At 42.1% G+C, this 13,394-nt stretch overlaps 1 protein-coding gene across 6 annotated transcripts in view; it reads right to left on the bottom strand.

Moving 5' to 3' along the window:
- The window catches only part of PDLIM5 (PDZ and LIM domain 5), a 106,023-nt gene that overhangs the window by 68,115 nt on the left and 24,514 nt on the right, over positions 1 to 13,394 (bottom strand). For all 6 annotated transcript variants that reach the window (XM_065633545.1, XM_065633549.1, XM_065633544.1 and 3 more), the window contains exon 3: positions 1,798 to 1,949. In XM_065633545.1, coding sequence (XP_065489617.1) covers positions 1,798 to 1,949 — 152 coding nt within the window. The remainder of the gene's footprint in view (positions 1 to 1,797; positions 1,950 to 13,394) is intronic.

Genomic DNA, 13,394 nt, shown 5'->3' with positions numbered 1-13,394 from the left:
GAACCGGGAGAGCACTGTCTAGGGCTTTGGTTTCATGGGATGTGGGCAGAATTAGAAACAGCTGAAACCACGGGACTGCAGACTGACATCTGTCTCATTCCCAGATGCTGGGACCAAGGCTATTCCTTTGGTTTGTGCTAGTCTAAGCCTGACTTAGCCTTCAGCCCTCAGGTAGCAGACGCTGGTGAGTCAGATGCTACGCTGGGTAGGAAGGGTGAGAACAGGAGGGGACCAGGCTAACTGGTGATTCATTAGATTTTCAAGCCACTCATCCTCACACCCAACCAGAAGCAGCCTCAGACAAGTTATCGCCTGACCAAGACACACCCGCTATCCCTTCCCTATATCTGATATTAACCCTGCCCATCAGTTTATGGGGACAGGAGAAAGCGGGCTGAACCCACACCTCCAGCTGCCTGCTGGAGTGACTCAGTGGGCTCCTGGAAAGCGCATTTCTAAATGCTTTCCTGCCTCCCCAGGAGACAAGCAGGTCAAGCGACACGCTAGATACAACGCCTGATTCTTCCGATGAGCTGGTCTAATACCTCTGTTTCATCAAGGAACTTCTAACGCCAACTTCACAAGTTTCACCTGAGAAGATGCCCTAGGCATGAACCACACCGCAAGATGCTCCTTTCCTCAGAGGCTGAGCAAAGAGAACCCCTTATTGCGGGTAGCTAAGGACCAAAGTACAGAAGGACAACACGAAAAACAAGAAAAAACAAGCAGGGCTGAACTGTAGCCTCTTAGAAAAGAAAGCACTCACACAACTGTTCAGCTACACGTCACCTAGGGCTGGGAACAAGCGCCACCACCCTAAAGAGGTTTGTCAGACCCACAACCATGTCGTCTCTTTTATTCTTATACCGATGAACTCTCAGAGAAAGGTGTTCCTTTCGTTAAGAGCAGGATAATTTTCCCGAAAAGGTAGTAACTGGTGAAGAGATACTGTTACAGGCTTCAACCAACACTCATCAAGGAACAAGATGGTTCTCATTATGTGATGGCTTCAGAAGACACTCCTCCAAGACTGTCACACCATTAAATAAAAATAGCCGTCTTCTAATAAAAGCCAGTATTTAGCCTTGGGAGACTTTTGAGAGTTTGACGCAATTTCTTGCTTGTGCTGCTGCTCTTCCTGCTTCAGTTCTGATAATCCGCACAGGAGCATCCTGCTCCCTTCTTCCAACCCCTCCCAAAACAGAGTCCCAGGCTAACAGCAGTATCCTCAAATTCAATAAACCGCATGTTTCAGGAGCAGTAGTATCGCTTCTTCCTGTGACTCAGAGCTACAGTATTTTCATCCATATAACTCAGGGTTAACTGTTTAAATCCATTGTTCTGATCGCTAATAAAAATGACGACATAGGACTTGACCCAAAAGAGAAGTGCCCAATGTCAGTCGGGGAGAGGGAGCAAAAAAAAGCCTGGATAAGACCACCCGTTTTAAATTTTCACAGAATGTTAGGGATTGGAAGGGATTTTTTTAAAGGATTGATAGGGATTTTAAAAGCATTAACAAAACTGAAGCCCAAAAGGAAGAGGAACTAGACTTCATTCAACATAGAACAGGTGACAGAAGGTTGGAAGAGGTCTCTACCAACTCACATAATTAATATCTAATCAGTTTTCTAAAATGCTCTAAGTCATGACACATTCCAGGCTACAGCGGCATATTGTTCAATCGTGGCCACTCCATGCACTTTGCCAAATCACTTACGCGTTTTGATCCTCCAAACAATTGTTATAATGATGATTAATTTTTGGTTTTTTTTAAAAAAAAACCAACTGTCTTACCTTTGCAGAGTCATGTTCAAATTGCCTGTACATGCCTTGATCTTGTTCTGTGCTTCTAGATGAGTCATCCCATCCGTGCTTATCCCGTCAATGGTGAGAACCACATCGCCTATCCCCACGTGTGCTCGGGCTGCCTTGCCACCGTCGTTAAGCTGAAACATTACAGGAATGGCAAATGAGAAACTTGGATGGTTTCTATTTTTATTTTCTGAACACGGGACCACAATATCTTCTTCACAGTGCTGTTTCAGAGGAAGCAGGTAAAAATATATATATTATTTTTTAATCCTTTGTGAGCACGTCTCTGTGAAAGTTGCTGCACTATCTCTCTTTCTGGTGAATTACTATTTATAGGTTCTTGTTCTTATTTCATTTGAGTGACAGGAAAAGTATTGCACGCTATTGCCTATTTTTCAAAAATCAAACTCCACTTCTACTTGACTGGCTGCAATCTGTGCACATTCACCAGGAGACACAAGCAGGGACAGGGACACACAGTTTCCTGGATGCTGAGTTCCAGCCTCTTGTCTCTTCATATATTAAATGTTATCACAAGAGGCAAGAGGAAGGCTCTAAATCAGCTTTTTCCATTCTAGATCTTCCATCTAAACAATCTCTTCAAAGTTTATGTGCTTGTCAATGACTGATCACGTGTATGGAAGACTCACTAATAGTGAAGCTGACTTTTCCCCAGCTGCAACCAGTAGGAAGTCAAAAGTTCAATATCACAGACCAGTTACAGGACTTTGTTTTGCCTTTCAGTGGGTTTATAGCCCCCAGTGACCCACAGTATATTCAGACCAGAATAAGAAAGGCCTCTTGAGCCTCTTTGACCAAGGTCACTGCCAAAAGTTCAGCCCAAATGCCTTTGGTCCACTTGAATGAAATAGTCTTGCAAGAGAAACCTTTGTAAAGTTCACATTATTGACCCCGATTGAACAATAAATGAATATTTTCATCTGATGCCACTGCATTTCAACTAGCTTCACTCCCAAGAACGGAAATAAAGCAACACATGGCAAGATCTATGCACTGATTTACACCCCTGGTCCTCAATCAGCTCATCATCTCATCGCTGGCTGCAAAGAGCCATCCTGGATGGTGCAAATTCCCTCTTTGTTTCCAGATATATCTCCTGTCTTGCAGTAGAGAAGCTGTCCCTGCTTGTGCTGTACAGACAAAACCTCATAACTCTTTCCTTTGCCTGCAAGCACGATAATCTGTTCCTTGAAGAAAGCGCTGTGTTCTAGGAGGTGCTGCAAACAGCAAAATTACTTCTTTATTTCTAGAGGCGGAGTTCAGCCTGGGCCACAGTCACGCTCTAGTGAGCAGCTTCTAAAAGGGAGGCAGAAGGAAGCCTTTAATCTCTGTAATTTTTTTTATCTGCCTCTGTTTTCCTTCATTCAGCAGGGAACAAGAAGTTCTAGTTCTTTGGGATTCCTTTTGACAACAACCAACCACAAAGTACAGTCGCCATTCACTTCTCCAAGAGGAGAAGCAAGGGCAGGTAATAAAAACTCTCTATTTATTGCAAAGGGGTAGAAAAAAGTGAAATACCAGAGACACGGTCTTTGCATTTGTGTACGAACGGTCACCTGTTCGTAAGCAAACTCTGAGCTAAGAGACCCCGTTACTATAAAACGCACATCAGGGAACCCTACAGGCATATAGAAAGTTATGACCAACATCGCTATTTATAGGGAAGGTCCTCAAACCTTTGGGTGACGGGTGGAACCTGCCATAAACAGATCCCTAAAGCAACGCATTACGGCATGCTGACATTTGCCAGCAAGGTCTGGAAAAGGGAAAGGAACGTCAGGACACTAAAAGCTAAAGGTCAAATGGATCGCTGTGCTTTGTGGTGCCACTGCTGAAGTGAATAAAATCCAGCTTTCTCTGAACATACGCAAACGCACATGATGTCCACGTAGCGTAATCTGCAATGAAAAAAAAGCAACCTACACGCTTCAAAAGGACTTCAAAAGGAGGCTTCAGGGTGCTGGGGGGGAGCAGGGATGGGCCTTATCATCCAAAGAAGTATAAAATAGAATAAATTAATTAAAGAAAAAAAAAAAGACCACCACACTTTTTTGATTCTGCTGGCTAACACACATCAACCCACAACTAATTACCTGGCTTTCAAGAGGTCACCCTTAAACTGTTGCCTACTGGGGATTAAACTCTTTGCAAGTACACCTGGGAGACAGCTGTAAAACCATCTCAGCAAAACCCCAGGCTGAAAAAAGCCTGAAAAAATCCGGCTGCAGAACGCACCCTGGAGATGGGGGGGAAAAGCAGGTGGGTCCTGAGAAGCGTGACGAACCCCTGGGGGTTGGTACTTCCAGGAAATCTCAGCCAGGGTTCAAGTCTTCCCTGGGAGCAGCAGCCAGCAGCCTTGGGCTTGTGGAGCACCAAGGGCAGAGTTTTGCCACAAATGCAAGAGGAATTAAATCACAAGAACAGGTATAAAACAAAAAATAAACAAACACATCCATGCTGAACGCAGCAGGAGGAATTAGGACACTTGAAATCTGATCTTTTCCATACTGCTTATATTTATAGCACAGAAGCCTCAGTTTTGACACTTCTCAGGCTCTCTGACTTTGCGTTATCATTACAAACAATAAACGCATACACGTACTTGTGATTATGCATCCAAAACTGTACATCTTCAAACCAAAACTGAAAGAAATGTTCACCATATTCCTTGTCACAATGGAAACTACCTCCATCTATTTCATTTTTTCTCCTAGATTTTGAAAATTCCAACAGATGCAGAAGATGTAGATGCTAATAGATAGGCAATATTTAAACGGTGTTTATAAATCATTGCTTCTTTTGTACCAGTTGTTTGGTTTTTTTGGTCCTGTATGAGCAATTTTCTTCTTAAACTGCAAATTCAACCTTATCTTAGTAAAACTATCTGGCAGCCACCAGTAAACTACAGGGTGTTTCAAAAAGATGGACCTCATTTGAAATCCCTGTATCTCTGCAACCACAAACCGCCCGTGAATGAAACTCTTACCACTTGAAAGGGCAGGGCATAGAGTTTCAAATGATTGCCGCTACTTGATAACTCATTAAGCCATCTGTAAATTTTGTGCGATTGTAACATGTTGCCATCATGGAATACGCTGTTTTGAAATTGGGTCCATCTTCTTGAAACAGCCTGTGCAGTATTAGCTGTGCTGAAATACCAAGAGACCAGTAAACTAACGGACAAAAGCAAAACCAAAAACCCTAACGCTTAATTCCTAGTGGGAAAAATGTGTATCCTTAAAACATGCCTTTATTAAAGATATATGTGCAAACAAATTTAATCGATTCACCAAGACATATGTACAGAGGAGTATAGCATTAAAATTATAAAACCAGCTACCTATGAATCAAACTAATTTCCAAGCACCACAAGTATTCTTCAACCCCTTGATTGAGCTGTTTTAATTCTGCATCCGCAGAACGAGGCAAGTTTTTAAAATCAAGCATGAATTACAGCTACCAAAAAAAAAGAAGACCTTTGTTTGATGTAAACCAGTAGACTTTAAAGCTCCAAAAATTGCCAAACCAGAAATGTTTCCTCCTACTCGGTTCCACGTCTCCTGTTCTCTGGGAAGCTCGTTTGGAGACGAGGGGGAGGCAGCAGGAGACACATTTCGTGACCAGACACCTGCTGAGGCCAATCACTCCCACAGCCCCAGCAGCAAAACCTCTTTTCAGCCCCTCAGCAGCAATCAAAAGCACCAAAAAATGAAAGCACCCCAAAAAATGAAAGCAAAAAGCCAGTCTACGCCATCCAGAGATGCACAGGATGCTTTTTAATAAACATAAATCACTCATGTAATATTAGATTTCTATTTTGTCTGATCAAAAAAAAAAAAGTTTTTCTTGTTCTTTTTGTTTTAAACATCGGAACAACAAAACTGCAGATGCTGTTCTAAAATACTTTCCAAATGGAGATAAAGCTAAAGTCAACCAGTCCTTGACCAATGATCAACTTCAAAAGCAACAGTATGAAAAGTGATCTCAGTGTAGTTCCGTGCCTCAGGTTTTTAAAAGCAAGCAGCCCAGAACACACTGGAATACAACTGTTTCCTTTAGCTAAATTTTAGCCAACCGATTATTTTGTTTTGCAGTAATCAACATCAACAAAAAACAGCAAGAAAAAATCACTTTTTTAAATTTCAAGCTTTAATGAGATATTTTAAAAGATCCTTCCCAGGAAAATTTCATGTGTGCACATACATGCGCATCTATCTCTGAATCAATGTAATTTGTAGCTTAATCCATTTCTAATTTACATATAACCATCTATTTTTCCTCACATGACTAAGAAGAAAACCTGACAAGCATCTCTTTTTTGACTGGCATTATTTAGCTTTTATACACTAATAAGCGAAATACTTAAATTGCAGTTACTCATAAGACAAAAGTCTATTTGACTAGAGATGGAAGCTGCCTTCTTAGGTTTTCCACACCCACCTCGAATCAATCCCAGCTGCAACTGACTGCGTGATGGTGCATCACAACCGCTTTCCCAAATTAACTGTTTCGTAGTCCAACAGTAAATAATGGTCCCAACGTTACAAAGACATCTTGCAACACCATCTGCAGCTTTCTCTCAGGATGTAACTCATTGCTCCCAATTTACACCTCCCTGGGCTATCGGAAATCCCTCCAGCTCCATTTTTACCCCTCGAGCATCTCTGATAGCGGTTGGATACAGCAATTCAATTCAAAGACACGCATCATCAAAGCAGAAGTCAACCAGGTGATGATCTTCGTATCATTACCACTCTTGCTTCTCTTTCTGTCTACGTCCTTCCCTATATTCAGGTATTTTAAATAATAATAATTTTTTAAAAAAATTGAATAATCCCTCACACACATTGTGCACGTCCAGCCTGCCTCCTCATGGGTGGTCCCAGCACCAGCATCTCAACAGCAAAAGCACAAGTTGGGTATCACTGTGCTCCACTGTGTCCCACCTGAAGGGGTGGCTGCCCAAGCCCTTCCTCATCTCTTTCCCTCCTAGGAAGGAAGTAAAAACCCCAACTTACACTCCAGACTCCCAATAGGTTTGGGACACTTGGGATGTAGCTTCTGTATGAAAAAAGAGCCACGGGAGCACCTGCTCTTTGTAGCAAATAAGCTTCCTCCGCGCTCAATGGAAACGGGGAGCTGTAGCATACTCCTCGCAGCCTTCACTACAGCAGTATTACTCACATACCCAACAGATTAGCCAGCCAGCCCCGGTACTTGCTTCCAAATCAAGAACATACATGCCAGTTTTAAAGTCCAGATCAAATTTATACAGCTGAGTTATAAGAACCCTAACGTGGGGTTTGCAGTGGAAACCGCTGACACAACCAGCTATAAAAGGGGTAATGAGGCAGTCCTGCAAATAAGCTGAAGGTTTTCCCCAAATCAAGCAGGAGTCAAAATTAGCTTAGGACAATCAAAACAAACAAACAAACAACAAAAAAAACCCCAAACAAACAAAACCCCAAAAAACCCACCAAAACCCCACACACATGCATTAAAAAAAAAAAAAAAAAAAAGAGAAGAAAGCAAAACAAAAACAATCTTCTGATTAACAGTCTTTTACTCCATATCACCATCAGGAACCCCTACCCTCACCTCACTCCACGAGGCCACACTCCCACGTTCTCCTGTCAGATTTTATTTCTCTCCTTTTTCTTGCCGTAACTTTAAAGGTGCTTCCAGACTGATTTATGGAGCTGTAACCTAATGTGCACAGTGCATGTCAATAATCATTAAAGATAATGTGCAAGGGAAAAAAAATAAAGAAATACAAGGCAAAGTACCAACCCACCCTAATTCTCCATCTGGAGCAGATACCACCCTGGCCCTGTGTGTCCCCCCAGGTCCTCCAGCTTTGCTCCATCCCTTTTCCTCCATACACAGCAGACCCAAAACAGCCCTTCAACTCATCACAGCCCACAGGAAGACAACGGGGAGAGCCCACAGGCACCCAGTCATTCTGCCAGGGAAGAACCCAGAAAACCACCCCTTGCATTTCATTCTCCGCCCTGCTTTTATCCTCAGCAGTAACGCTGACAACAACATGCATTTTAATGGGACTGTGCTGTGTATTCCTGTAGTCTCGCATTCAGAAAACATGTCAAGCAAAACCTCACAAAGTTTGAGTTCTCCTTCTACGCAAACATGCCTGTGTGTTCACAGGTTTTAGTAAAAAAATAGACATGGTTTCAACTCCTCTCCTTTTTTTCTTCTGAAAATTTTTCTCTTATTGTATTTTAGCCTTTAACATCCATCTAATGCACTCCACAAAGGAAAAACGTAACTTGCTTTTGCACTTCAAATAAACTGTCACATATACACACCCACCGCTCTATCCATCCTTGCATGCACCAAGCTCAGAGCTATGCACCTACAGAGGAACAAGAGGACGTCAGCCGCTAAAAACAGAAGAGGCACCACGTATAGTTAAGTACTCTTACAAACAATTGCATTGATGCACAAAAGGATCCAAAAATGTAAATTAAGTTTACAAAACAGAGTAACTGCACAATGCACAGGGTCTTTTGGATATGCGCTCTTTTATTTTTCAATTAACTAACACTAAAAAGGCCAACTTCAATGCCAAGGGAGCCAAGCAGAAGCAGCAGCCCTCAGCTTCCCTCGCTTGCCCAAGAACAGGTTGTTATTAAGCAGGAACAGTTTCCACACACCGATGACAAAAGGGCTTTTAGCTGGTGCCATCTCACTTGTCACAGCTTGACTGATCATGGTTTTCTTGCAGCTCCACACTTGCAGGAGCACGTTTCATCTCTGCTACCTCTCCCCCGTCCCTTACGACAGCCCAGTGCTGCAGGATGTAAGGGAGCAGGGGCAAATGACTTCACAAAAGGTGCCTTCAGCTTTGATTTTTGACATAACACCAATACAACATCACCACTGCAAATGCAGCAGCAGACGATCCCTGCTTTTGAACTCGCCCATATGAAATGGAAGCAGCAAACTACATATACAGCAACAAGTTCCGATGCATTTCACATATTTTACACGCAGCTTAAACTTTTTTCCATGTACTGACATACAAGTTAAAAGCGGAATTCAAAGGATTATTAAAATGAGCCAAAATTCACCCTCACCTCACGCAAGGAATAAAGAAAACTACTCTGTGCAAGCGTAACTCTTTGGCATGTAACAAGACTAAACATCTGGTCTTGCTTTTCCAAGACACTTGAAGCATTGAAGAGAACAACGAGGTAAAAAGATGGTCACCAAGATGGGATGGACAACACTTTGGGTCCCCTGAGTAACAGGAGACAACTAATCATAGAATCATTTCTGTTGGAAAAGATCTTTAAGATCATCATGTCAAACCATTACCTCGCACTACCAATGTTTTGATTTTGAGAAGAAACAACGTCGCAATGTCAAAAAATAAGTTGTCGAGAAGACCAAGGCAAAATAATTCAGACAGCATGGCTAAAATCCTATTTGCAAGAACAGCATGGGCAATTCCAAAAAATATATGCTTTCCAAATACTTAAGTGATGGAAAATGATTTACAGTCAAGTGCCAGAATGTCTGCAGATATTTAAGACCCTAAATTAGTAGCTTTCTTTAAGCCTTTTCTCAAGGAGCTCAGGCATGTTCTCATGCTGCCAGCGTGCCTTAGAGCCCTATTTATTTTAACTGGCTGTCTTCTCTCTGAAGATTATTCTTCTGTTTGGAGAGTTTACAGAACTAATCCAGATTTCTCGCTGGAAGACTATATGCCAGTGGGTAAAAATTACTGCCTACTTAATTTCTCTGAGAGACAGAAAGAGGAAATGGAAAGAAAACGTAGCTAGAAATGCAACACCAACTTGGTATGGCTGCTTTAGCTTTTGGGAGCTGCAAGGCTGTAGAGTCTCTCTTCCAATTATAGGGTTGGCTTTTTTTTTTTTTCCCTCCAAATTAACACTCACAACCAAGGCATGAAAATACACGGGACTGCTGAGGAGGCACCACCTTGGCAGCCGTGCGATTTGCATCAGAACAGAAGTGTCTGCCTCTTTTGGAATAAACAGTTTGGAAAGTTACTAAGTTTGATTGCTGGGGCCTCCTGAACTAACCCAAAACAAAGTTCGTTTTCTCTAATGGAGCTTAAATATTCTTACAAAGAATACATTAATTGCCATACATATGAAGGTCTGAAGTGCATATAATGGTGTACTTCCTTCCCAAACAGGATTATTTTTCTTCATTTACAGATGATAAAATTAATTCCACTAGTTGGGCTACTAAGGTTATTAAGGAGATGGGTGTCCAATATGTGTCATCTTATTTTCATAAGATTTTCAAGGTCTACAATTTAGTCCTTCTTCATGGGATCTGCCTTTCCTGCATCAAAGGTGATGCAATCACCCCATGCTTTCCAGAACATCTAATTTAGCAATAATACATTATCCTGCATAATTTAAAGGTATTTAATTCTTTTTGCCTTGCAGTCCCATTCATAGGATGAAGAGCGGCCTCACACACGGCAGCAGAGGGAAGGAAACGCAACCAGTGAAGCCAAGCAGAGAGTTAAGTGGGGAAGCGTGAAGCAAAAACTCATCTGACAAAAACTGTCAGTGGCAAGAAAACGCTACTACAAATTGAACCCCTCGTGACAAACCAGCTGCTGTTTCAACCTTCTCCTATCCGGAAACAAACCAGGCGTGCATTAACATGTAGGAAACAACCGGCTTACTTCAAAGGATCAAGATAATGACAAGCTGCACCGCTTAAGTGAAAAGGAAAACGGGGGCAAGTTCAGGCAACGCAAGTATTGCTTATGAGCACAAGTCATCTGCTCACCCGAATGCCATCCCAAGCTGGCACTCTGCAGAAGCTGTAGCAGAAGTCCACTTTGAAGAAAAGCCATGAGAACCCACCACATCCATCGCCCCACAAAGTTTCGTGACATTTAGGAGTCATAAATTTAAAACAAAAAGTGAACGAATGCTGTTGGCATTATAACCAGCAGCCGAAAAGGCTGGGGACTCGGAGCTACACCTCTGCCAGCTCTCCCTTGAGAGAAAGAGTCTTGTAAGGAGCAGCTGAGAGACCTGGGGGGTTCAGCCTGGAGAACAGGAGCTGAGGGGAGACCTTATCTCCCTATACAACTGCCTGAAAGGAGGTTGGAGCATGGAGGGGTTGGTGTCTTCTCCGAAGTAGCAAGGGACAGGACAAGAGGAAATGGCCTCAGGTTGCACCAGGGGAGGTTCAGATTGGATATTAGGAAAAAATTCTTCACCAAAGAGGTCGTGTAGCACTAGAACAGGCTGCCCAGGGCAGTGGTGGAGTCACCATCCCTGGAGAGGTTTAAAAGGCATTTAGGCGAGGTTCTTAGGGACATGGTTTAGTGCTGGAGTTGGGTTAGGTTCTGGTTGGACTCGATGATCCTGAGGGTCTCTTCCAACCAAAATGATTCTATGAGTGCAGGAGAAATGCATCAAGGTGCAGAACCTTCTCCAACTCAACCACGCTCCACCAAGAGAGGGTTCATGTTTCAAGTCTAGAGGCACTAATGCTTATGGCACGTTCCTTTGGTAACGTGGAAGAAAAAGCCAACCTTAAACACGTGAAAGACGACAGCTCAGATAATAAGTGTGCTCCGAAGTGTGTGGAAAGTAGCGATTAAACCAATTATGCCTAATAAACTGATGTGCCGAGAGCTACTCCAGATCAATGAAAGCACAGTCCTGTGTGTACGGGCCTGCGTTTCACGCAACGGAGACGAAACTCCTCAAGATTAGTCCAACGCAAACTTCTAGTACAAAGAAATAAAACAGAAATAGGGGACATAAGTAATTCCTAATGGATATCTTGACTTTTATACGTCAAGGGAATATTACCGCAGTCGTTTATTTTAAGTCAGACACTTATTGGCTGAAACCCCAGAGTATAAAATACTGCAGAAAAAAGCCCAATAAAAAACCCTCACAAAACAAGAAACACATTTTAAAGGAGTTGCACGCTGTTTTCATAAATTCATGCCACCTGTTTATATAGCCAAGACACAAAAATCTTCATCACATGCTAATAAAGCTCATGAAAACATATAATAATTTCAAATTTAATTTTCCATTTCTAAATTACATAATTATACACACAAAACACTGTTCTAGTTTACTTGACTTTAAACATCAGTTTTACATGATGTTTTTATACAGTTCCAGGTGTCGGGTTTTCATACGTACATTTATTTATATATGTATTTAAAACACTGGACATATTACTATAGATGGTGCTATACACAAATTCTTTATGTAAATATTTATGTATAAATATTTATTTTATACACACATCTATATAAATGAGAAGGTGTTGGTCCTCTCTGCTGGGGACCTGTATGAGAAGACCACATGAAAATTATCAGCAATTTTTTTTAGGCAGCACATGACAAAAACAAACACTTGTCCAGGGAAATTTGTCTGTCGTGATCTCTGAGCTCTATGGTACCAAAGCTAAAATCAGGACACTGCAAAATGAAGATGCAGAAAAAGAAATCCACCCTAAAAATTCGTTGTCAACTTTACTACTTTGTCACATCTACGGAAACAAAATAAATAAGTAAATAAAAATCAGTACTTAAATTGTTTGGGGTTTTTTTAGTTGGTTGGTTGGGGGTTTTTTTCAGCTTGCTTTTGCTTGAATTCTGTATCAGCTACACCAAATGAAGAGCAAAGTTTCTGGCCATTATTACAATGTCCTTTTTGACCACTATTTTCGTGACAGCCATGATGGCTTGTCCTTCTGTCTCACCATGTTGCACCAAATGTAACTGAATTTTGCACACCTCAAGTTTGTGTTGGCCACTCACAAGCAAGGCTCTGGTGAAAGCTGGGAGTATGGGCTATTACATCCCCGTCAGCAGAAGAAAGGTGGAAATTGAAAGGGTATTTACAATAAACCAGAGATGTTCAGTCCTGAAAGCTTATCCTCAAAAGTGATTCTCCGCATCAGCCCGAAACCAACTTTTGGCTGCAAAACTTGGGATGCAAGGAGGAACCCAACCAAGCAAAACCAGCCCCATGTACTGAGGTGTGACACGGCATGCAAACGCTTCCCAAAATTGCTGAGGTTCCAGCTTTAACATTAGTTTCTAAACATAACCTCGCAGGATAAGATGCATTATTCAAAGGCCATCACAGAATCGAGAAGGTCCAATGTCTTCCCACGCAGGACCACCATTCAAGGTGCACTTTATCAATCACCAAGCTGCAATAGCATCCCTGGTCCTGCTTCTGCAGGAATAACCACACGCATGGAAGCAGAAAGTGACACTTAACATGCAACCAGTGACCTTTGACAAGCAATGGCCTCGTGTCATATGAGCTGCTGACATTAAGGGTCACATCACTCCGATCCTAAAATGCACCATTTGCATATTTATTGCCTGTTCAACAAACCAATTTCAGGGGAAAGCTTTTCGTCCTTATAAATACATCATTTTTAGCCAAGCGGTTTCTAAAAGCCAAACTGGTGCAGTGGGACAATGAAAAAAAGTTACAGAAGGATCAGAGCTCTTCACTCAGCCATCTAGCATGTCTTTCTTGAAGTTAACGGCTTCATAC

This window comes from Caloenas nicobarica, chromosome 4 (genome assembly GCF_036013445.1).
Source record: "Caloenas nicobarica isolate bCalNic1 chromosome 4, bCalNic1.hap1, whole genome shotgun sequence".
Classification (NCBI taxonomy): Eukaryota; Metazoa; Chordata; class Aves; order Columbiformes; family Columbidae; genus Caloenas; species Caloenas nicobarica.
The sequence above is the reverse complement of the archived record's forward strand: the minus strand, read 5'-3'. Positions and strand labels throughout refer to the sequence as shown.